This window comes from Primulina huaijiensis, unplaced genomic scaffold, assembly GCF_012295235.1.
Source record: "Primulina huaijiensis isolate GDHJ02 unplaced genomic scaffold, ASM1229523v2 scaffold42781, whole genome shotgun sequence".
In the NCBI taxonomy this organism is placed as follows: domain Eukaryota; kingdom Viridiplantae; phylum Streptophyta; class Magnoliopsida; order Lamiales; family Gesneriaceae; genus Primulina; species Primulina huaijiensis.
Window position 1 is genome coordinate 181,204 of NW_027360306.1, and position 24,188 is coordinate 205,391.

General features: G+C 35.1%; 3 protein-coding genes and 1 long non-coding RNA gene across 11 annotated transcripts; 1 reads left to right on the forward strand and 3 right to left on the reverse strand.

Annotated features, from left to right (window-relative positions):
- Positions 1-2,077: 2,077 nt before the first annotated feature.
- On the reverse strand, positions 2,078-3,912 carry LOC140969835 (uncharacterized). Its single transcript, XR_012174015.1, has 2 exons — positions 3,297-3,912; positions 2,078-2,675 (listed from the first exon to the last, which is right to left on the reverse strand). It is a non-coding gene; the product is annotated as an uncharacterized lncRNA (long non-coding RNA).
- A 2,259-nt stretch (positions 3,913-6,171) lies between these two features.
- Positions 6,172-6,519, reverse strand: LOC140969776 (uncharacterized). The gene has a single exon (XM_073431227.1). It carries the CDS (start codon positions 6,517-6,519, stop codon positions 6,172-6,174), a length of 348 nt encoding a protein of 115 aa, XP_073287328.1.
- Positions 6,520-7,360: 841 nt separating this feature from the next.
- On the reverse strand, positions 7,361-12,507 carry LOC140969809 (transcription factor bHLH48-like). Of its 2 annotated transcripts, none has more exons than XM_073431279.1 (8): positions 12,152-12,502; positions 11,378-11,999; positions 11,125-11,259; positions 10,964-11,029; positions 8,985-9,053; positions 8,492-8,563; positions 8,134-8,341; positions 7,361-7,714 (listed from the first exon to the last, which is right to left on the reverse strand). In XM_073431279.1, the coding sequence occupies exons 2-7, from the start codon at positions 11,834-11,836 to the stop codon at positions 8,210-8,212; spliced, it is 933 nt and encodes a 310-aa protein (XP_073287380.1). In that variant the 5' UTR covers positions 11,837-11,999; positions 12,152-12,502; the 3' UTR covers positions 7,361-7,714; positions 8,134-8,209. The 2 variants fall into 2 exon arrangements, with proteins under 2 accessions (XP_073287380.1, XP_073287381.1); XM_073431280.1 differs by lacking the exon at positions 7,361-7,714 and adding an exon at positions 7,721-7,889 and having other exon boundaries at positions 12,152-12,507.
- Positions 12,508-17,273: 4,766 nt separating this feature from the next.
- On the forward strand, positions 17,274-23,732 carry LOC140969824 (ras-related protein RABA4d-like). 7 transcript variants are annotated; one of them, XM_073431304.1, is made up of 6 exons: positions 17,274-17,411; positions 18,118-18,712; positions 18,890-19,011; positions 20,189-20,229; positions 20,395-20,493; positions 23,150-23,700. In XM_073431304.1, the coding sequence occupies exons 2-6, from the start codon at positions 18,157-18,159 to the stop codon at positions 23,592-23,594; spliced, it is 1,263 nt and encodes a 420-aa protein (XP_073287405.1). In that variant the 5' UTR covers positions 17,274-17,411; positions 18,118-18,156; the 3' UTR covers positions 23,595-23,700. The 7 variants fall into 7 exon arrangements, with proteins under 7 accessions (XP_073287405.1, XP_073287408.1, XP_073287411.1 ...); XM_073431307.1 differs by lacking the exon at positions 23,150-23,700 and adding an exon at positions 20,920-21,548; XM_073431306.1 differs by having other exon boundaries at positions 17,290-17,417; positions 23,150-23,701.
- The last annotated feature ends 456 nt before the right edge of the window (positions 23,733-24,188 follow it).

The window sequence follows — 24,188 nt, forward strand, 5'->3', positions numbered from 1 at the left end:
CCGTGTGTTTTCCTTGCATTTGAAAAATCACCAAGAAATTTCATCAGTAATTTTTTTTAAAAAAAATACTTGAGAAGTTGGAGACCACCCTTGATAGTTATTTTCTATCAGTGTGTATATATATATATATATATATATATATATTAAAGGGTGACAAATTTATGAGAAAAATTACAGTTTTTATATAAAAATAGATTCAATTAGCATAATTTTGTCATTTATGAGAAAAATTGACAAATTTATGAGAAAAATTACAGTTTTTATATAAAAATTGATTCAATTAGCATAATTTTGTCATTTATGAGAAAAATTGACAAATTTATGAGAAAAATTACAGTTTTTATATAAAAATTGATTCAATTAGCATAATTTTGTCATAATTCACTCGACTTGATTCTGATTAAATTTTTATTAAACACTTGTATTTCATATCAATTTGACACGAATGGCTAGTGGGCTCCACCATCATGATAGCAAGTTGTGTTCTCTAAAGTGGTCTCCAATCCAACCCCAAGCGCGTTATTTTCAACCCCAGGTTGACATCAAATTTGGTACTAACACTATACCAATAATACAAATGTTTTTTTTAAAAAAAATTGTATTTTTTAATTATATTTTATTTGTTGTAATTGTTAATTATAATAATATGGGTTGATTTTAAGTCTCAATAATCTGACTATATTATTTCAATAAATTTGAAATTTTTTAAATTATACAAGATGCGATGGAAAAATCAACTCCGAATTAGAGGCTCGCTTCAAGTTCCATTTTTAATCATCTTATGCTTTGGAATTAACTATATAATAGATTATATTAAACTTTAAAGCAATATGAATCACAATCCGAAGGGTTGTGGATCAACCTAACCCCGCCGCTAAACACCAAAATTGAAAGATTAATTAAGGAAAAGAGCTGTGCATACATTCCACACCACGCATTATGTAATTAATAATTTACGTGGTTGCTGAAGTCACGTGATGTCGAATTCTGGTGACAAAGTAATAAAATGTGGTATTAAAAAAAATAATAGATTAGGAAATAATTATATATATATATATATATATATATATATCTCATTAAATGCAGAAATTCGCTGAGTTTACATGCCAACGACCCAAATCCTCCGTCTCATTAAATGCTTAGAACTTGTGATTTGACATGCCTTGTCTCAATAATTCTCAATAATTCAGAGGCGTGTTTTCCACTTTTTTTAAAAAATATATATATATTTTTTGTCATTGTTAGGAAAAAGTGGTTGTATTAGAATACGATTTCAGTAAATATTTCATTTATTTTGTAAAAATATTTGTTTGGTTCCACTCTATCAACAAATGTATTGAACTTCTTGGGATGTATTTGATTCGATTATTTTGGAGGTATAAATTGGAATGATTCCGATTGTTTTGTGTAAATATGTTGATTCGTGTGATTTGATTGTTATTCATGATCTATTGATGAATTCACAATTATTCGCTTTCTTTTCTAGTAGTATATTTCTGATTAATTACGTCCATTTTGACTAGTAATTTTCAAATGATATTTTAATTTGTGTTATACTCATACATAAGATAAATCTAGAAAATTAAAGTGGATCAAACAGGGTTTAGTGGTACACAAGTTCGTTCTCGAAACGGTAGTTCGATAACTGGTAATTTTATTATTTAATTAAAATTAATTGACAGTTGAATTAAGGAAAAATAAAAAATAAAGGAATCGGAATTTCATAGAATTGTCGGTTGGAATAGGTTGGTAGGTGGGTGGTGGGTGGACTCACCGGACCATTCGTGTTGTTTTTTTATTGGTTTATTTTAATGAAACTATAATATGTTACTGGCGTGCAATAATAATAAAACAAACAAACAAACAAACATCGAACAACTTATTTTTTAAAAGATATNTACCTAGATGAATCATTGTCTCATTCACGAGAGAGTATGAAATTTGTAGCCGACCAGATGGCCCCCCATCACAACAAGATGTCAATCACGGATTAAATTTTGAGGCCTTCCAAGATGTTTCAATTCTTTCAACTCAGAAAAATTTGGTCGCCACGGGTCAAACACGACTAGTGCCACTATGGAAAAAGTTGTCCATCAATATTAGAAGGGAAAAAATTAACTTTACCCTCCAAACTTCAACTGAACAAGACAGAAATTAAAATTCTGGCCACAATCTGCAAAATTTATAGTCTCTAATCTCGATCTTGACTCCGCCCTCGTGCGTAGGATGGCAAACTTTATGAGATGGAAAGCGAGGAAAATCAGAAGGCACCAACTATTTACCCATCGCTTCGAATATGAAATATAAAATTGAAGGATATAACACTTCTCATGTCAATATTCAAGCAAAGGCATGACAACCCAAATTTGGTACCAAGTCTCAACACAATCATATTACATGATTATTCACCTAGGATATTATAGGCTGTCAACCAAATCATAATGAACTACATATAGTTTCTTTTTAAGATCTTTTGTCCACGTACTCAAAGCGCAACCCAATATTCCATGTTCGCCAATGGTTGAGATAAATCTTCTTGATATGCTCCCAATATTAATTTGATTCATTCTTCCAAATTTCCCAAATAGTTGCTAATATTACTTCCATAATCTTTTGGTTTTTTCTCTCAGAATTACCCAAACACATGATTGGTTCCCCAGACAAGCATTATTTTTCTGGCCACACCCGATGAAAACCAAACCAAATTTCAGTGAAACTGACACCATGAAGACATTATCATCTTATAATCTTTCACCCCTAGCCTAGAAACCTCTATTCATAATTTCATACAAAGGGGAAATTTTTTGGAAATGGAAGTCAAACAAATTAGGCCAATCCTCAAGGTATGGCAATGGCAGTAATTCAGCTGAGTATACATAGTTGACATTATTCAATTTCCTGCCGCCCAAATAGATACTCAGGACCAAGGTACATTCCTTCGCAGATCAGAACCGAGCATAGGCAAACATGTGATGCAGAAACATCCTGCAATTGTTAACATATCATACTGGTAGAGTTCCTCGAATAATTTGAATCATTCTGGCCACCTATTCGGCATATTATACAACTCGGTAAATCCAAACTGTCTGCTTAATCTGCGCCTTATTAGATTTTACCGCAGTTGTGTTTATAGAGTTTTTTAACTTCAAATAGTAATTCTATGCATTTTGTATGTCCTAGTAGTAGTATGAACCAACGAAATTAATGAATTTAATGCTCAACAGCGCATAAAAAACGAAAAACACCACGAACGAGAAGGCAAGGCAAATGAAACGAGAGAAATACAAGTGCCAAACCTCGTACAAGCTTTCTGGTTTGAGGAGGAAGATGCCCGGAGATTTTCCTCGACTTCTTCGTCATCGTAATCTACTTCTTCCGGAATTTCATCCCGAACTCTAGATTTTCTTTTCTTCCCCATCTCCACCGATTGAAAACGTGAGAGGCACACTGTACAGTTTACACGATCGGCCTATATGTGAAGGATTAAAGATGGTAAAACGTCTGGATATTGACGTCGCTGATGTCCCTTGGGCCCTGAACGCCAGTAGGAGCGGCCAATAACGATAGCCCATAATGAAATTGGTCTAGCCCTGCTCATGTCCCAGAAGACCCATATTTTAAGTGGCGTAGCTGGACCATGAAACGAAAAATATCGTATTTTAAGTGGGCTGTTCTGGCAAATGACCCAAAAAGCCCACATTAAAAGAAGTCCATGGCCTCATAAGAACCATTCGATTGAGCCAGCTCAGCCCAGCTCACGATCCATCAAGCCCAAAATGGTTACAAGTTTTTAAAACCATCGGTTCTTCCTATTCGGTTTCGTAACCAAACAAATAGAATTTGGTGGAAAAATTCTTGTATACACACGTCAGTCACTTCATTTATTTGTAACATTTCAACTCCCATTTTAATATTTTGACAATTGTGCCTGGCATAGAGCGAAAGAATTGCACACATAGATTATTTTGTAACTACTCAACTATTAGTTTAATTTTTACTGGATAATTAAAGTTTAAAACTTGTTATTAATTTTAATTCACTTTTGTTTAACATTTAATTCATTCTAATAATGATAAATATAGATCAAGTGAATTAAATATTAAAATAAATTAGATTGATTGTTTGACAAATTGAATGAAAAATACAAATTAATAAATATAGATTTAATACACAACCAAATTTATAAATAAAACTTTTGATAAAATAAAATAATTGTTGCAAATAAAGTAGTGGTAACCAAGGGCTGAAACTACAATATCTACAATAAAAAGTAAAAAATAAAAATATTCTTTTTCAAGGGTTTAAAGGCTTTCTAACAAAACCAATCCCACACCACTCATCGTTCGTGATTCAAGTGTTTATTGGTCGCCTGAAGGTCGATTTCCACCGCTTCCCACACCTTCAACAAGAGAGACCGGCCTTACTCTCCATTATAGTCACATGGACCACCATGGGTTAAGTAATATGTAAGTTAGGAAGGAAATGATCTATCCAAGCACGGTTCAAAACTCATATACGACTCAAATGTGTGAATAACAAAAGCATTAAATGTGGTTACAGTCCAAGAACAAAGGACGTCAGCTTTTTAACATAAAATGATGTGGAGTCTCGGAAAGATCGAACGTCACTATTAGATCATGGTATAGTAAGGGGAAGAAATCTTGAAGGAGCAAAAAAGGTTATCGGGAACACGATAAAAGCTCAATCAGCATTATTAGAATATAAACTATTCAAATTTAACCTTGATACAACTAAAGGAGAAACACCATTGCTAAATGCTAAGCCATCTCATAGTTATGTGGCAACAGGCTAAATCTGATCAGCAATGCCAACAAACGCCAAGCTAGAACAGTGGAAACCTAGGAGATGTGATAAGGAGAAACAAAGAAGATTAACACCAGCTCACAGCCACCAACCAGTCTTCAGTTGGATGAAGAGTAACTGATCGTCCCAACACAGGAACCTACTCTCCCGCTTACCGAGAAGTATAGCCTAAGAGAACATTGTTAAAAAAAGAAAAAGAAATAATCTCTGAAAGCGTAGGTGAACTTAATCTTTGGATGTATTTCATTAATAAAGTCATCAACTCCATCAGATCACATCCTTTGTGAAGGACAACCTCGAAAGTTCGTTCACATGTATAGGTAACCCAATACAGAACCAAATTTGCAAGAATGAATCCAAATAAGCTTCTCAAATGATTTGTAGGAAATTGTTATAGATAATGATAAAAAAGTAACTCTTTTTTAAAACATACAATAGCAAATACACAATATCTCGATCGTCGTGCCACATCAGCAGCCACACAACACAGCAGGACCATTGAACACTTTTTCATATACTTGGTCATTTCACAGAATGCACTCGCAAAATTAAAACTTCGATACGCCTAATTACTCAATACAAAAAAGAGTGGAATCTCGTGTGATTTCTTTGATGGTTCCTTTGAAGGAATAAGCATATCTGAAGTATGAACTACCAGCACTATTGTAATCAGTTAGCATCAAAATACAGTCTGAAAAAGCTCAACTTCATTGTCCATTTTAACACACTAATAACACTTCCTAAAACGTAAAGAGTATACATAACATTTATACATGTAAACGAAGAACACCTAATATACGTAGTGTTCCATAGAGAGTGGATTAAACTCGATGCGTGAATAAAAAGTTACGATTCAGGCAAAAGCAAGAAACAGTGAGGAAGAGATGCAGAATAACCACAATATCTAGTTAAAAATGTCAGAAATGTCCGTGGCAACAACACGGGATTAGTGTCTCCGTAATTGTTACATAACATCACATTAACTTTCATTAAACTAAAAATAGATAGAACATCAAACGCAAAATCATCAGAAACATAAGTATAAACTATTTGTAATCATCGACTTAGAAAGACTCCACCATAAAGCATCATATGTATAAACCATTTATAACTTCCAGTAAATCAACAAACTGAAATATCATTAGCTAATATCCCAAGAAAGGAACCACTTCAAATTCAACGGAGAAAATTTCAAACTCTGGAATTTGCAAATCTGAAGCGACAACAAGTCTGTTACATACTTACATCTATTTCTCCAGAACTTAATATATCAGACAAAAGGCCCTGGCTTAATGGCCAAAAAAAGGTTTAAACAAAGCCACACCCGATAAAAACGCCGAAGGTTTCTCAATCAGATTCCACGGGCTGGGACGACTCCAATTCGAGCCGCTCAAGGGCTTTCTGGTGCGCCCACGTCTCGATCGTGAGATCCGGCTTGGCGTTGAGGCCCACCCCAAGTATCACGACTGCAAGGAAACTAGTGATATAACACGGCAGCTCCCAGTCCTCCCATTTCCTCGATTCCCCTGGTAGCAATGGCGTGCGGTTAAATAGGTAACCTTTGGGCTGATCCTCGTGGCCTGGGCTGGTCCAACGGCTCTGCCCTCCTCCACCGCCGGATCGGGTCCTCAGGGAAGGGCTGAGGCGAGATCGAAGAGAGTTTGCAGCGACAGCGAATGGCTTGAAAGACGCCATTTCATGAGAGCAAAATGAGAAGGGTTTGGAGGAAAATCACGGGCTCCTTACAACTTGACGGCATAGCTACGACGTCGTTGCCAAAGTTGCTATTGATAATCCAGTCCCTTAAAATTACTAAAAATAGCGCTCACTTCCCCAGATTTCCAGAAAATGCAATGTGGCCATCACAAGTCCAAGTTCAATATCTGGGTTGATAGTTTTGTTCCTTTGATATAAATCGAATAAGTAGGATTGGATGTATGATAAATTGATAGTAAAGAAAATTCCCTCATTTATAACACTCAAATTTTATTTAAAAATAAATGTTCATTTAATGATTAGATGATCATCTTAACCAAACAAACCGTTGGTTTCTAATTATTTATGGTTTAGATTGATATGAAATTTTGTAAAACCGATAATATTAATTTTTTTTAGAGTTTTATCATACCAATCCGATTTTGCGCACCCTCTGCGCTAATAGGGCCGGGAGAAGAGAAGACGTGAAAAGCCATCAACTGATACGAAAAAGTCACAGGATCAGCAAGTATAATGGGTATACAGTTAAAGGTTTTGTCTACAATAATCAACTCTGAGGGTTATAAAAGAAAGGCTCCAGAACCAGGAAAAAAAACTGAGGGTTATAAATTCACGCATTTCTTAAATTAAATTTAGCCACAAAGATTTCTAAAGGTTTGGTAATTAAATTTAAAAAAAATGGTACATTTGTTTAAAAATTGGTGATTCTGGAAAGTTGTAATGAAATTATGAAAGCATGGCACAGCCATACCTAAGAATGCTGATGTATCCTGATAATTTCAAGCAGCACACATCGCTCACTGCTCAAGGCATTTCCACTACTTTTGCTGCCAAAACAACAGTCAACAAGGCTAATAATAGCTTCATCGAACGTCGTAAATTAGTTATAATTCATGTTTACATTTGAATAAATCATCCTTAATAAATATGTCATGTACTAAGTTGGAACGACGTGTTTAGCTTAGATTAGCAACATATCAATACGTTTAACGACTTAATCTTCTTATATATAGACTCGAATGAGGATTTCCAGCGACGTAATACATGGAAATCACGGCTCCCTGATGAGAAGATCTCTAATTGCTAAGATATATGCTATATACAGGCCGAGCTACCCGAAAAACTCTAGTCTTCCTTCAGAGCTCCATTTTCAGCTGACTCGAGCGCAGAGAAGCTATGGCAACATAAAAGACATGAGAGTTAGTTCCACATAATCTGACAAGACATAAATAAATACATTATTGTTGATTGAGACGAGGATCCAATGTCAACGTAAGGAAGCAAGCAAAGACACTCTGCCCAATCACTTTCATGCACAATCTTTACTTTTCATTTCAGCGTTCCAGTACCTAAAAACAAATTAATTATCACGTTTCTTAATTCGTTTCCTCAATCAAACATTGTCGAGAAACGCCCCAAATCATGACCAAATTATTTCTTATGTTTCGCACTCTAAGCTACATTAAGCTACAATCCACACCAAAATCCAGGAGTCCCCTGATACGGATCGCCTTTGATATAAAGGCCAACTAACTTCTCTTAAAAATAACAAACCGTGCCATTATTAACTTATAGTACCTGAATTTGATGTACCTGAATTTGATGAAAAATCGAATCCTAAAAGCGAGTTTTCTGTAGTAATGAATTTAGATTTGTCTTCTACCCTGCCTCAGATGGGCTGCTGAAGCCCCTCAAAGTGCCACAACTGCTGATATTGCTGTCTGCTCCCACTGATTTGGCCTTCGGGCCACATGGATGCAGTAAACATGCTTTGGTAATTATTATCAACTGCTGGTTCACTCTACATGAACAATTTTGTCAGAAAAAAATTTTTAAAAAGTCTTGTATATATGCAAGTGGATGATATAATTCTAGTGATTTGCGAGTGGTTCGCTCATTTTGATATTATATTTTTTCAGTGATATCTGTTTTAGCGTTAATATATACTTACTTCTTCAGCCAAGAAGGCATCGTGATTGATATCACTTCTCGGGTTAACGGCAGCAAGTCTCATAGATAAAAACTGGGGTCAAAAGAAACATTTCTGATTAGCTGAAAACCGGCAGGCAATAAAGGTGGACGAGGAGTCGAGGACACGAGAACAAACTGCTCAAGTAACTAATTTTTAATAGCTAAATGGTTATTTAACAGTATTCAATTACAATAATTTTGCTGTTCAATGCAGATCTTTTAATCAGCCTTCTGATACCCAGTTCATTAAGGCCAACAAGTCCCTGCCTTAATAAAGACCGAAAACAAAAACAGATATCAAAAACTACAAGTCGAAGATATGGGGACTGTTTTCTACACCATTTTTTAGTCTTCCAGGAGATTCGAGGAGACAGAAGAATAGGTGGTGTGGCGTGTTTTATATCCAAGTATTCCACCAGGTATAATTCAAATTCAGAGTAAATCATAAGTGGTGAGAGTGCACCAAGTCAGACCTCCACTTGCCGTTGAAGTGCTTGCACGTGGTTTATTATCTCATCCAATACCATTGCAGTCCCTGAAATCTGTACAGGGCACAAAAAGTGTCTTCAAAATAAAAAGCTCACTCTGAAGGGTCGATGATATCGCATCAACCAAAGAGGCTTCAGATATTTTTCACACATTCGACAAAAATTCAGAGAGTACTAACTGACAACAAAAGAAAATAAGAATGGCCCATTATAGCTGAAAACAGGCTCGTGCAAAAGACTTTTATTTAAAAGAGTATATGAGTCCATTCGCCATTCCTTAGAGACCCGTGATTAGAGACTGTTGTGAGGGAAAAAATTATGTATCAAGATTCTCCTAAACATGTTATAACACAGTCAAGTTAACTAAGGCAGAGGACTAACTAAGTGGCAGTAGTTTAAAAAAATTCAAAGGCTAGAATTGGAAATATTCAAGAAAGTGTGATCCTTGTTGTCTTTAGGAGATTCATCTCAAAGCATAAAACTATTGACTGCATCTCCACGAGCTTAAGCTTTCGGGACAAGTGAGGTTTTAATATGTATCAGATGTATGGGGTTACCAGTTTGAAACCTCTAGCGCGCAAAAACTCCCATATGTTTCTTAAGATGGAATCGGATGGCTTTTGTTGCTAATATTTGACCGACTTTCACATATACATCTTGGATATCAATTCCGAGTATATATCCCTTTATCCCTGCCTTACAAGTGCGGGGTGTGTCAAAGGATAAAAATACTGATCGTATCACCTCGCATAAGCTCGAACTTTTTAGACAAGACTCAAGAGAATTCAACAATGAACATAATCCATCATCGCAAATAATATTAATCTGACGCGAACATTTGGTTTTTCATTTCAATGTACCTTAAAATTTGCATACTTTCTTCCAGAAACAAAAAATTGCCACTGAAGTCAACGTACACTCTTGAGAACACTCAAAAATATTTGAAAGGAAACAAGTATGATGAAGAGAAATTCTGAGGTAGAAAACTAGAAAAAGCTGACATAAAAGAAAACAACCAAGCCAATTGCCCTTTGATAAAATTTGATTTTCCACGTTTTTCCCGTTAAAATACTAACAGAATGCAATCAATAATCATAACTCCAGTATTTAATACCTAACTCCTAAATCACTTCTCCCAAGCTAAAATAATAAATCCAAATCATAAAATAAAACGTGGAATATTCGAGCCTTTTTTTTGTGCGGGATCACAAAAGAAATAGTCCAAAGTGTGAACCATAACCTGAGGCAAGATCATTTAGTGAAAAAGAGGTGACGTGAAGCAGCAAATGACAACAATGTCCTTAGAATGACAGGTAACGGCCCAATGCAAAGGGCCAAAAGGTGAAACCGAAATGTAAGAATCATGAGAGGGACAATTCAAGGGTAGCCCCTTCTCTAGGTGATTGAAAAGTTGACAGCGACACCCTAATGGTGGTCATCAATTCACAGAGTAATCGATTTTTTTTCTGCTTTTGAATATACAAAATTATGAAAAACATATAACCCGAATATATGAAAGATAAAATTTTACATTTTGGTTTAATATCTAGTTAACTTAAGTTAGCCGGATGTGGGAATAAAACCACCTGATTTTTCCGACCACATTCAACTGGAGTCAACTAGATTTTCAGGTTGTCGGGCTCCTGACGTGCAGCCCTGTCTATAAGTCCGGAAGGATTTGTATTTAGGGAGACGACTCAACGAATTTGGAAGGCGAGACTACAAGTTTGAAAATTTATAGATTAAAATTCAAATATGTTTTGGTTCGTGGGAGCGTTTAATCTATCGGCTCCACCTCCGTTCATAATGGGTTCCGCCAGTGCAAACTCATGCCTTTCTACTTTACACAAATGTTGTATCGTTTAATTGAGATCATATAGAACTAAGATCCGAATGAATTACTAATAATAGGAAAACAATTGCCTTTGTGCCAACCAACAAGGCACCAGAAAATGACAGCTAACCTTGTTGCACCCAGGGGCCAGCTCCTGTAATAGTTTCATTCTGGCGTTAATCTTCTCTCTCCTCGCCTGTATTAAAAAACACGTTATTTGAAAACAAGCTGACAAAATTTTAAGCTGCTAATCAAAGATTATGAACATAATTACGAGGTTAAGAGTGCTACCCTTTCAGCTAAGCTATGGCTATCTGTGGCTTGGCCACGGCGAGCTCTAACATAGATGTACGGCAGCTTGTCTCCACTGCCTACAGAAATATCATTCGGCGCCACTTTTTTGCTCTTTATGTCCAGTTCGTTAACCTGAAAGAAATGTATTTTCGGAAAAGATTATGAAATTTTCATGAAATGGGTGAATTATCATAGAAAGTCCCCGAAAAGAAAATTCCATGAATATCAAGGTCGGGGATTCGAAAATTACCTTTTTCTCCTTCACCTTCTCCTTCCGCTTCAGGCTCTTGGGACTTTGATTTGAAGCTGCAGGCGTAGATGAATTAAGGTGCGAATCAAAGTCCGGTGGCTCTTGCTTCACCACATCTGGCTTCATAGAGCAAGAACCTGACACCACGTAGTTACCCTCCGGCGAACTGCCGGCCATAGCGAAAACTGAAAACTTAGAAGCTCGGTTGACGAGGGCAGTATTGCGATGAAAAATAAGCGGCGGAGTTTTTGCCCGAAAATCTTCGTTCACTAAGAGTTCCACCGCCTGTGGCGGCGGAAGTTCGAGAAGCGCCGTGAAAGAGCTCCCGCCGGTCTCCTGTGGAGTTTGAGTGGATATTACGTCGTGGGCTTGCAAGAAACCGAAGCCCAATTGTTGGGAATTTGACCCGCGTATTCCGGATCTAAATTGCAGCTGAGTTTCTTCTACTTGCGGTTCCATTATTGAGAAAAAGTCACTAATCAGCTACGGCAAACAATTTATGTGAAACTCAAAATTTTGAAAATCCAAAGTTCGGTCGCGCGAAAAGTAAGCAGACAATGAATGTACAGGGATCTTTAAGCCAGTTCCACCCCTAACTTCAGCAAATTTCGAGTATCGAGAACTGAAATTCCAGAATTAGAAATACCGTCAATAAAACTTGAAAACCCAATTTTCCAATCAAGCAAATTGAACCCACCACCAAATGACAACTACTCATTTATTAAAGTTTCTGCCCTCAAAAAGCGATATTTAAAAAAAAAAATGCACATGCACCAAATGTTTGATACAATTTCCAAACAGGGTAAAAAGTGCAAACTCTGAAGGTTTCGGAAAAGTGGAAGTACTTGAAATATCTCTACGAGATGAAAGAAAAAGAAGGGAAGTGGAGCTCTATAATTCCTTAAAAGTCCTGAATGAGGCATTCAGTTTTCTGTGTGAAAAGCTTCAACGTCAATGGCGGGCATTGGTAAAAATCCATTCTTCTGGTTTCAATCGCTCGCGCGGGGAGATGTTGAATGTAAAACTCGCCTGCTCTCTCACTTGTCTATGTTATGACAGGGATTTGATTTTTGTTGTTAGGTCTGGAATCTTTCCCTCCAAAACTTTTAGTCGAATCCACGTAATATAATGACGTTGATATATACGGATGATTACTTTAAGTGGAGCATAAATCAACTTGGCCTTGAAAGCTATCGCTGAGTTTTTTTCACTTATTATAAATTAGCGTGTTTTTAAAATGACTGGCTGATAGGACTGCCGAAATATCACAAGCATCCCTCGTGTCTCATACCATCACACAGAAAAACTATAACCAAAATTCATCATCTCAGCTTCAAAAATAGTAGTTGGGTGAGTGTAGAATAAGTTCAAGAAATCTACAAACTCAAACTTATTATTATTAATATTATTATCGAAACGAGTTCATAGATAGTGTTAATATACTTTCGCCCCCTACTGCGCGGATACCAGAGTATCGACCGGGTCCATATTTTAGAAATCATTATTATTTTCTTTCTTTTAGCTCGAAATTTGCTATCTTTTCCTCGGGCCAATTAAAAAAAGTAAGAGTGAGATATAAAGAATTTTAAAAAAAAAGACTCGTACTTTTTTTAAAAAAAACAAAGAGTTGACTTTTGATTATTATATTAGTTGTAATTAAAATTTTCAACTTAATTAATACTTCACGCAGAAGAGTTGGTCGACCAAGTATTATGGGTCGACCAATATTAATTTTCTTAGTCGACAAAAATTTTGTTTGTCGACCAAGAAGAACATGGTGTGTCACGCTTGTTTTTTTATATTAATTTTTTTTTATTCTAATTATCTTATTCTTTTAATTTGTGTTGAAATCGAAAATTAAAAATATCAATACAATGTCCAATAATTAAAAGATCAATACAAATGATTATAAAACATATTACAAGAACTCAGATACAAAAACAATCATTGGGTCGACCCAAACTTGGTCCATGTTTTTGGTCGACCAATTTAAATATTTGATAGACCCAAGCAAAAGATTTGGTCGACCTTGCTTGGGTCGACCAAGCAATTTGGACCCAAATTGCTTGGTCTACCACAAAGCAATTTGGGTAGACCTTGATGTTTGGGTCGACCAAAGCAATTTGGGACCCAAGCAACACCAAAATTTTGGTCGACCCAAAGACAAAGCAACAAGGATTGACCTCAAAACAACAAGATCTACTTTGTGTTGATCCAGCTAAATATGTGATTCATATGTTAAAACATGTAATATTATATAACATACTTTTGAAATTGTAATTCATATGTTAAAACATGTAACATAGTTGTGAAATTGTGATTCATATGTTAAAACAACATTAACATAGTTGGTTGTAAAATTGTGATTCACATGTTAAAACATGTAACATAATTGTGAAATTGTGATTTATATATTAAAATATATAACATAATTGTGAAATTGTGGCTCATATGTCAAAACACATGTAACATAGTTGTGAAATTGTGGCTCATATATCATAACATGTAACATTATAGAACATGCTTGTGAAATTATATGATTCATATATTAAAACTTGTAACATAGTTGATTGTGAAATTGTTATTCATATGTTAAAATAACATGTAAAATAGTTGATTGTGAAATTGTGATTCATATGTTAAAATAACATGTAAAATAGTTGATTGTGAAATTGTGATTCATATGTTAAAATAACATGTAAAATAGTTGATTGTGAAATTGTGATTCATATGTTAAAACATATAACATAATTGTGAAATTGTGGCTCATATGTCAAAACACATGTAACATAATTGTGAAATTGTGACTCATGTGCCATAACATGTAACATAATCATGTAACACTATAAAATATACTTGTGAAATTATGTCATTCATATGTTAAAAACATGCAACATTGATCAAAATTATGTAATTATCCGTCAAAATTAAGTAATTATCGGTCATATTTGTCAAATCTATGGATTAATGTGTTAGAAAAATGGTCGACCCAAAGACAAAGCAACAAGGATTGACCTCAAAACAACAAGATCTACTTTGTGTTGATCCAGCTAAATATGTGATTCATATGTTAAAACATGTAATATTATATAACATACTTTTGAAATTGTAATTCATATGTTAAAACATGTAACATAGTTGTGAGTCATATGTTAAAACATGTAACATAGTTATAACTTTATGATTCTTATGTTAAAACATGTAACATAGTTGTGAAATTGTGATTCATATGTTAAAACAACATGTAACATAGTTAATTGTGAAATTGTGATTCATATGTTAAAACATGTAACATAGTTGTGAAATTGTAATTCATATGTTAAAACATACAACATAATTGTGAAATTGTGATTCATATGTTAAAACATATAACATAATTGTGAAATTGTGGCTCATATGTCAAAATACATGTAACATAATTGTGAAATTGTGACTCATGTGTCATAACATGTAACATAATCATGTAACACTATAAAATATACTTGTGAAATTATGTGATTCATATGTTAAAAACATGCAACATTGATCAAAATTATGTAATTATCCGTCAAAATTAAGTAATTATCGGTCATATTTGTCAAATCTATGGATTAATGTGTTAGAAAAATGGTCGACCCAAAAACAACTTTGGTCAACCTAGAAACAACATGGGTCGACCCAGAGATCAACAGGGTCGACCCAGAAATCATCATGGTTGACCCAGAAATCACCTCGGTCGACCAAAAAACTGATCAGCAACAAAATTTCACCATAAATACTTAAAACGAAATTAAAAAAATTAATACAATGTCCAATCAAATACAAAAACAAGCACTGAATCAACCCAAACTTAATCGATGTTAGGTAGACCAAAATTTTAGGTAAAGTCTACCCAACATTTTGCTTGAGTCAACCAAAGTACTATTTGGGTCGACCAAAGATCAAAGTTTGGGTAGACCAAATTTTGGTCTACTTTGGTCGACCAAAGTGGTTTGGTCTACCCAAAGTTTTGTCTTTTGCTTGGATCGACCAAGCTTTGGTCGATCCAAGTAAAAGACCATAATTTTGTCGACCCAATCAAAATTTTGCTTGGGTCGACCAAGACTCGGGTCTACCCAAAATTTGGTCGACCTTTTTCTTTTTCAAGTGAGTCGAAGAAACAAAAACAATAAATCGAAATAAATATTTATATTATCAGATTTTTGTCAATCATTTGTCCGATTGAGTTTGTTTAGATTGGACGGATCTGCGTCGAAAATTTTCGGGAAAGGAAATACGATCGGAAAATAAATTGAAGGAGTTCGACGGAAGAGAAATCTATTTTGGAGTCGACTGAATGAGATTGATGAAATTAATATTAAAAATTTAAATTAATGATATATTTACACTTAAACATAGGGATATTTATGTAAATTGACTAGTGAATTTTTTTTTTGAATAAGTCAGAACCCAATCCTTTTTCCCTAAATTTCCTTCTTTTTTCTCTCATTTTTTTTTCCATTTACACAAGTCAAATCATCTACATATTAAGAAAGATAAACCCCACAAAAAAATTACGATCCTACCTAGCATCTGAGAAACACATACAGATATTTCGTGATTGGACTAGGAGACAGTAGATAAATATGAAAAGATGAAATCATATTTGTATTTATGTATGATGCTGGTTCCAAAACCTTCCTTCCAATATTGACAAAACAGTTCCACTCCAACTGGTATAGTTGTGAACGGAATATGGGAACAAAAATTCGGCCTCTCCCAAACTTAAGCCAATAATAAAGAATAAGACGAAGAATGCGCGATTGTATGAAATCTTACTTATTGACAGGCTATATTGTCCTAAAATAGGTGGTTTTCTGGGATTGGATCCTTTCTATCAATGTTCCAAGTGAATTTCTTGATATATATTTATGAAATAATACATAAAACAAAAGTAAAAAAAAAATTTGATTAGAATATTGATTTGTAGCCATATGCCTACATAAAGAAGACAAAAACTTGTGTGAGACGGTCTCACGGGTCGTATTTGTGAGACGGATCTCTTATTTGGTTCATCCATGAAAAAGTATTACTTTTTATGCTAAGAGTTTACTTTTTATTGTGAATATGAGTAGGGTTGACCCGTCTCACAGATTAAGATCTGTGAGACGGTCTCACATGAGAACCACTCAAACAGGAAGACGAAAGAGTCTAGACTTTGCTTGGAAAAGGACCCAACATTATATGTAAATTATAGCACTGAGTAAAAATACCAACTGGATGAAATTTGGTCATGAATGGGCCCATTTAACAGAGGTTAGGATCCGTTTCGCTTGATTGTTTCGTCTAGTCATTTTTAACAGCTCCGGATCGGGTGGCATCGGAACAGGTTCGAAACTAGTTCCAGATAAAAACCTTGGAACCAATTCGAACCATGAACCGCTTCTATGATTTATAGTCTGGTTCTGAATCACACTATTAATTTACTTTTTGGACAGATATTTTAATCACAAATAATCAACGAAACATGTCCAGCTAATGTTTTGTACAGCAATTAGGCCCACTCTATAATGGGCCAATGGTCCCATCTATGATATTGTGGATGACCGAGACAAACTAGTCAATGTTTATTTTTGTATCCACTAAATATATGTATATACATCTGTTAATGATATTGTATAAATATATGTAAATTTGTAAACAAATCCATTGTACTAAACTTATTGCAATTATGCTAGTTTAAATTTAAATAAATACGCAGGTTCATGTTTTTAAATAATATATGTAGATAAATATAATTGTCACATCATGCATTTGATTGTAGGCCCAATATTTTTATTATCTAGCATTTGGATCTAATTCAGCCAACGGCCCAATTATTTTGAATAATGTTTTGTGGGCTAACCCAAGAATAGGTCCAAGTCGACGTCGTTAAATGCTTATTTCTCAATTGAGCTGATTCAAGAAATCACCCAGCAAAATTATCTCAATCGTACACCGAACAACGCTGGGAAGTTGGAATCACAAGTTTCCCTGTTATAAGTCCGCTTCTTCTTCAAATTTTCTGCTACCAAAGGTAGTGGTAAATATTCTGTTCTGCTTATGCTAATTTTTCTTTTCTTTGATGCTGTAAGTTTTTTTTTTTGTTTTTTCATTTTATTTTTATCTGTGAACTTCATTGTCGTGATCTTATCTTCAATGTTCATGTGCCGATTGAGTTCCTTCATTTGAATAACTGATGGGTTTTTTTTTCTTTCCTTAATATTGTGTTGCGCATATAGTTATGATAAGTGTTAACTGTTAACTGTTAACTTAATGTATTTATGTAATCTTATTTATATCGTAATTTAACTGATAATGGCATTTAATACTGGTTCTATTTTGTATATATGCCTCTGAGGGCGAGACTTTGTTTTGAGCAATTTTTGGGGGAATTTCGAACGCGTTTTTTGGTAGTCGTTTGCACGTATAATGGACGTGGCTCTGGTTTATTTTGGATTTTGAAAATGAATTTGCTTAGCCTGTGCATTCAGATTCTTTATCTCCGTTTTTTTTTCTTCTTCTTGTTTTATTCTGTGGCAATTTGTTGTGAAAAAGATATATTTTGTTTTTTTTTAATCGAGGATTCTTTATTTGGGTTTTTATGCGCATGCTTGTATTTTCTTGATAAGGGATGGGAACTTATTTGGGCTCAAATTCATTAGCTCAATGTATCGGTTTGTATTAGTCTGCAAGTTGATGGGGTTATTTTCGGATTCTTGATTTAGTATTTCCTTGTGTAGGGCTATTCTATCCCGTACTTCCTGTAAGGTTTTGTGAACATGATGATTTGCTCTCCCATTAGTACGTGCACAAAAAACGTGACCTGCTTAATTTGGAGTGTCCGGAGACGGATGAGCAATCATGCTTTTGATGTTATCCAAGTGCCTTCTGCTTCTTGCTGTTTCCATAGCTTGAACATGCGTCCGAAACTACCTTATACTTCCATGTGTGTGTCTTCTTCAGGCTACTGTTTGTTGACTGATGGGTCTAAAGCATCTAGACGAATAAGTATTGCATGTAAATCCAAAAACAAGACTACTCGCCACTCATTAGCATTTAATATTGTTAATCCTAAATGCCATCAGAGGAATTGGATGAGTGTCAGTCTCTCAACTGGATTCAGAATCATGAGTACGAGGCTTCCGGTGCCTGAGAAAATAATTGCTTCCAAAATTAAATATAATATTGGACCTGTTTCTTGGCAACAACGACAAGCATCTGCTGGCTTTTTTATTGCATTGTTGGTTTGTTTTTCAACCACCACACCTACACATGCTGAAGCACCTGAGGGAAATGAGAAGGAAAAAAAAGTCTTCACTGACTACTCGGTGACTGGTCTGTAGCGTCTCATTCATCTTCCATGTACAATTTATTCCAGGATGCATGAATTTTTTTCCCATACATTGAATCTACTGATTATGCTGACACATCTTTTGTAATGTATAATAGATGATGTACCTTTGTTTTTCTTACCCGTTTCCATAATGTAGATAACCGCTTCATGCTATACAGGTATACCTGGTGATGGGAGATGCTTGTTTCGTTCTATTGTCCATGGAGCTTGTGTACTATCAGGAAAGAGCCCTCCGAATGAGACCCTTCAGATGGAGATGGCCGATGAATTAAGGGCTAGGGTATGTCTGAGGTCTGCCATTATGTACTTTTGTCATTAGCAACAAGGACTTTATTAAGGAAACTTAATGGTCATGATAATAATCTCATGAAAAGGGATGCAAATGAGTCGGGTTAAAGTACAAACAAATCGGGCTCAAGCTTAGAATGAGAGAGCTCGAGCTTCCGACCTTGGCTCACGATAGCTCACAAACTCATATTTGGTTTACAAAATTTGTTCGTTAACGCCTTTACAAGCTTAGATCATGAGTCTAGTTCATGAGGTTTCATTAACTCGGTCACGAGTTCTCTATGGATCACAAGACGAGTCTAGTTCATGATGTTTGATTCATGAACTCATTCGTGAGTTCTCTATGATAATAATAATAATAATGACGTATTAAATTAAATAGTTTGCAATTTTTTGCTGCATTACTAGAGCATAAAAAGTTAACTAAAATTAGTTTTTGACTTATCGAGATCAAAATAAATGAGTTCGAGCTTGAGATCCAACTTGTCTCATGAACTCACTTGCGAGCTTATATTGAGCTTGCGAAATTCAATCACAAATCTGTTCACGGGTGCAAATATGAGTTTGGCTCATGATGATATATTTTATATTATTGTTTATATAACAATAATACTAAATATAATATTAAAAATATTTGTTTCATATTATATTATTAGAGTATAAACAATTATGTAAAAATTAATTTTGAGCATGAGCCGCGTTGACTTACCATACACCCCTACTTTTGAGTTTGAAATTCATTACTTCCAATTCAATAGTTAAGTGTAAAGGTGCACAAACAAATAATGGACACTTCTTAAAAAAAACCTTCGGTGGCTGAAGTATTAGATTCGAGGCTTATGATGCATTTTGCTTCTGGAAAGGTTCAACTTATTAATTTTCCCATCATTGTCTGGTCATGGAATACCAAACAATAGCTTGATTATTTTAGTTTCATTCCTCTGATTCCTTCTTGCTGCCAACTTCCTTACGCCAAAATCTTAATTGATGTCGTAAAAGTAGCCTGTGAAGACTTAATTTATTGGCCATGGTACTTTTATCTGTGCTGCTCTTATCATACGATGCCCCATCGATGACCAGTTGAAAGTGTCATTTAGAACATAATCTAATTTTGCCTTGATAATATGTGATGCTGAGTCCTCTAATTGTTGATCTGTTAAATGTGTTAGGTGGCTGATGAACTTGTCAAAAGACGGGAAGAGACAGAATGGTAACTCTATTGTTTACTTATTTGACACGGTGGATCCTATTTTCTATTTTCAACTGAGACTTATTGTACACATACCCACATTAACATGCCTTCAAAAAAATTTCCATCTTCTTCCTCATTTACTTTGTGAAAAATTCGATACCTGAAGTTTTAATTGATTTTCAGGTTTATAGAAGGCGATTTCGACACTTACGTTTCATTCATTAGGAAACCTCATGAATGGGGAGGTGAACCGGAACTATTAATGGCTTCTCATGTACTCCAGTAAGTGCATGTTTTGAGTTGCACTTGCATGCACATATCTGTATCTTGGATCTTTTGCTGAACTTCATTTACGCTGTGATACGTGCTTCTTTTGAGTGGATAATTTTGTCGCTGTAAACTTTTTTCCATAGACCTCAGCATCTATGGTACGACCATAATCTCCTTGTTTTTCTCTGACTGTAATTTAAATATGATAAAAGTCTTCCTTGCTTTCTAATTACCTAATGTCATAAACGTAGTCGCCATTCTGCTAAGGAATGCTAAATTGCTGCTATGGGCATAAGTTGTCCCGATGTTATTCATTTTGCATTTTGTTTGGTTCTGGTATGATTGGAATAATAATTTCACACCCTTCCTCCTTGCCCCAAACAAAAAAAGACAACAGAAATCACGATTCATTACATCTAATGATTATAACTATTTCAGCATGCCTATAACGGTCTACATGTATGACCGAAAATCTGGTGGCCTGATATCTATTGCCGAGTACGGTCAAGAATATGGCAAGGACAATCCTATTGAAATCCTGTATCATGGTTCCGGTCATTATGATGCGCTTCATATACATGGTCAGAGTGGGGCAAGGTCAAGACTTTGAGATTCCCATGAGAATCTTGTTACACGATGAATCTCTCACCCCGCGAAAGCTAAGAAATGCAGGTTGATTGGTGTAACACGAAGACGAGTCATGCTGTTCTATATAAGTTCATTAGTATATAAAGGGAAGGAATATCAGAGTCTGGTATGATTGGAATAATAGTTTCACACCCTTCTTCCTTGCTCCAAACAAAAAGAGACCTCAGAAATCACGATTATGATTTATTTCAGGATGCCTATAACGGACTACACGTATGACTTGTGTGTGTATTCCAGAAATATTACACACACGTATGATATAATTTAGTTTATTCTTGATAGGAATGAAGCTTATGGATAATTTTTTTTATTTACTTTAAATAAGTCATTCTGTGTATTCTTTCGTTTTCTTATGTTCTTGTATCAATTAAAAGTCGAGACAAGAAATTATATGGTTCTCCTACATCCAAGTGAAATGTCCAAGAATAGAGGTTTTATTTTATTTTATTTATTCTTTTGATTTTTTTTTAAATATTAATAAACCCTTTATAGATATAGTGAATATCAAGTATGATTATATTTTTTGAAACTATATTTGTCGGTAACATTGGCGGGGTCATACGTGATGTTGTCTTTTTATTTTGTAACATTTGAAACCCATTGAACATCTTTGTTTCATTTATTTTTTTGGTGTAAGCCTATTATTTTGGAGCTAAATTTTGAACAAGAAATTATCGATAACTGCTAAATTAGAGATTTACCATTAATTAAAAAAAAATTCGTAAAAAGTTCCAATAAAAACCGTCTTTGATGGCTCAAGGCTTCTCCATTTTTTATTTTTAAAAAGAAAATATTTAACAAATAAAAAAAATTAGAGAAACTTGGAAACGGTTAGATGGGTCCCGCACATGCCGTTGGTCTTCCATTTTTTGGTTGCCCTCCTCAAAACTCATTCTCGTACTAAAGAAATGTTTCCATTGATAGTTCTTTCATCGAATCAGATTCGTAATCGTGTAGGAACCCCCGTTTTCTTGATCGATTTGCATGAGTAATTACTTCTTTCATTTCCCATTTAATCCATCAATTCAAAAGCGTGATAACAAAAGGGGGAAAAAGCAACCGTGTGTGCAATTTGGTTGATATTGCCATATCCGGATATTTATGCTACTGTTCGGGGAAAATCCGGAGGATATTGCTTCCAAGGAGGAGAATACAGGATAGAATTTCGAAGGTTTGTGACGATGTCAAATTTATATGGTGGAGATTTTAATCAGAAGATCGATTATGTGTTTAAGATTGTTCTGATTGGAGATTCCGCGGTGGGAAAATCCCAATTGTTGGGTAGGTTTGCGAGGAATGAATTCAGTCTGGAATCAAAGGCTACAATTGGGGTTGAATTCCAGACCAAGACCTTAGTTATTGACAACAAGACTGTGAAGGCACAGATTTGGGACACTGCTGGTCAAGAGAGGTTTCATCCTTGAATCACCCTATTGTTAAATCTTCGTATTTTCTCTACAAGTGTCTTGGAGTTATTTAAAAACTGTTTTTCGCTTTTGTGTGGATGGGTGATGCTGAAATCAAATCCCAAGAGTTTGCAATATCCATGTGGATTGAATCAGATTTGTGTCTATATGATTATTGTAGCATTGCAAAATCACATGCAAGAAATCTTGCCATGATGCTCTGCGTGCAATGCAGATGAATATCAGATAAATGGTAATTGGAAAAAGATTTGCAAACACTCAAAACAGTTAGTCCTCGACATGAAGATAGAATGTACCTAGGTAAACCTCTAAAAGTAGAGGAAGATGTAAAGAAGATATCGTGACAAGAGTAATGCAGAGGGAGAGGAACAAGAAATGGTGCCTAAATTTTGATATAGACAGTAAACGAATCTGAACAGTGACATTTTGGGATTTACAATACATATCTTTTATAAGCGTGTGATATGCGCACCACATGTATAGAATCAAAGCCAACAATTTAGAAGACTTCTGCATTTCTCATATAACATAATATATGCACCACAATCTTTGATCTGTTTAGCCTTTTCTCGTTTTCTTTTTTGGTTTCATAGGTACCGAGCAGTAACAAGCGCTTACTACCGAGGTGCTGTTGGTGCAATGCTGGTTTATGACATGACAAAACGCCAGTCGTTTGATCACATGGCGCGATGGCTCGAGGAACTGAGAGGCCATGCCGATAAAAATATCGTGATAATGCTCATTGGCAACAAATGTGATCTTGGCACTCTTAGGGCGGTTCCATCAGAGGATGCTCAAGAGTTTGCTGAAAGAGAGAACTTGTACTTCATGGAGACGTCGGCCCTTGAAGCAACCAATGTTGAAAGTGCGTTCATGACAATTTTGACTGAGATATATCGAATCATGAGCAAGAAATCACTTGCCCTGGCCGACGGAATGGATTATGGAAAATCTGCATCACTGAAGGGTACTAAGATAGTTGTTCCTGGTCAGATGGATCCCAATGGGAGAAAGGGTGGATGCTGCAGGAACTCTTGAATGTGTTTCTTCTTCTTTTGGCACAATTTATTTGAATTCTTTACCTTTTTCGACATAACATGGCTCGTGTTTAACGTAATATTGTGATTTTGTTTTATTCGAATGAGCAATCCGTATATATAAAAAAATTAATCCTTCAAGTGATTAGTTGATGATGAAAGATCTTTCAAAAGGTTGGTATACAAAAAAGAATTGCAAACAAATCAATAAACATATACGAATATTATTATTTTATTAGTTGTATATCATTTGAACTCAAGCCAAAGCAATCTCACTCATGTCCTTTATTTCTTTTATCTATCTACGGTTCTACACGGCCAAACGCATGCTACCATACAAAAACCAGAAAGTCATGCAAACAACAAGAGGTCAACTGCTACTCTTACAGTGCCAAGGATATTACAACACAAATTCAGGTTCTACGTCGACAGTTGAGGGCCGCAAAAACATCCATGCTGGGGTTGTTAGCATACTCTTGATTCAAAATTAGTCTAAATGAGCGAAAACGGGGAATATATATTGAACGGGTTACAGTCTGATTTTAGTACTTGTCCAAAAAAAAATCAGGCTAGGATTTTTGCTGCATCTGGATTT

Coding starts and splice junctions, on each gene's coding strand:
- LOC140969776 (XM_073431227.1), bottom strand. CDS start 6,519: ATGGCGTCTTTCAAGCCATTCGCTGTCGCTGCAAACTCTCTTCGATCT.
- LOC140969809 (XM_073431279.1), bottom strand. CDS start 11,836: ATGGAACCGCAAGTAGAAGAAACTCAGCTGCAATTTAGATCCGGAATA. Junction 11,260..11,377: donor AGAAGGTGAAGGAGAAAAAG/GTAATTTTCGAA, acceptor CATTTCTTTCAG/GTTAACGAACTGGACATAAA. Junction 9,054..10,963: donor TGGCCCCTGGGTGCAACAAG/GTTAGCTGTCAT, acceptor TGCCCTGTACAG/ATTTCAGGGACTGCAATGGT.
- LOC140969824 (XM_073431304.1), top strand. CDS start 18,157: ATGATGATTTGCTCTCCCATTAGTACGTGCACAAAAAACGTGACCTGC. Junction 18,713..18,889: donor CACTGACTACTCGGTGACTG/GTCTGTAGCGTC, acceptor CATGCTATACAG/GTATACCTGGTGATGGGAGA. Junction 19,012..20,188: donor CCGATGAATTAAGGGCTAGG/GTATGTCTGAGG, acceptor TAAATGTGTTAG/GTGGCTGATGAACTTGTCAA.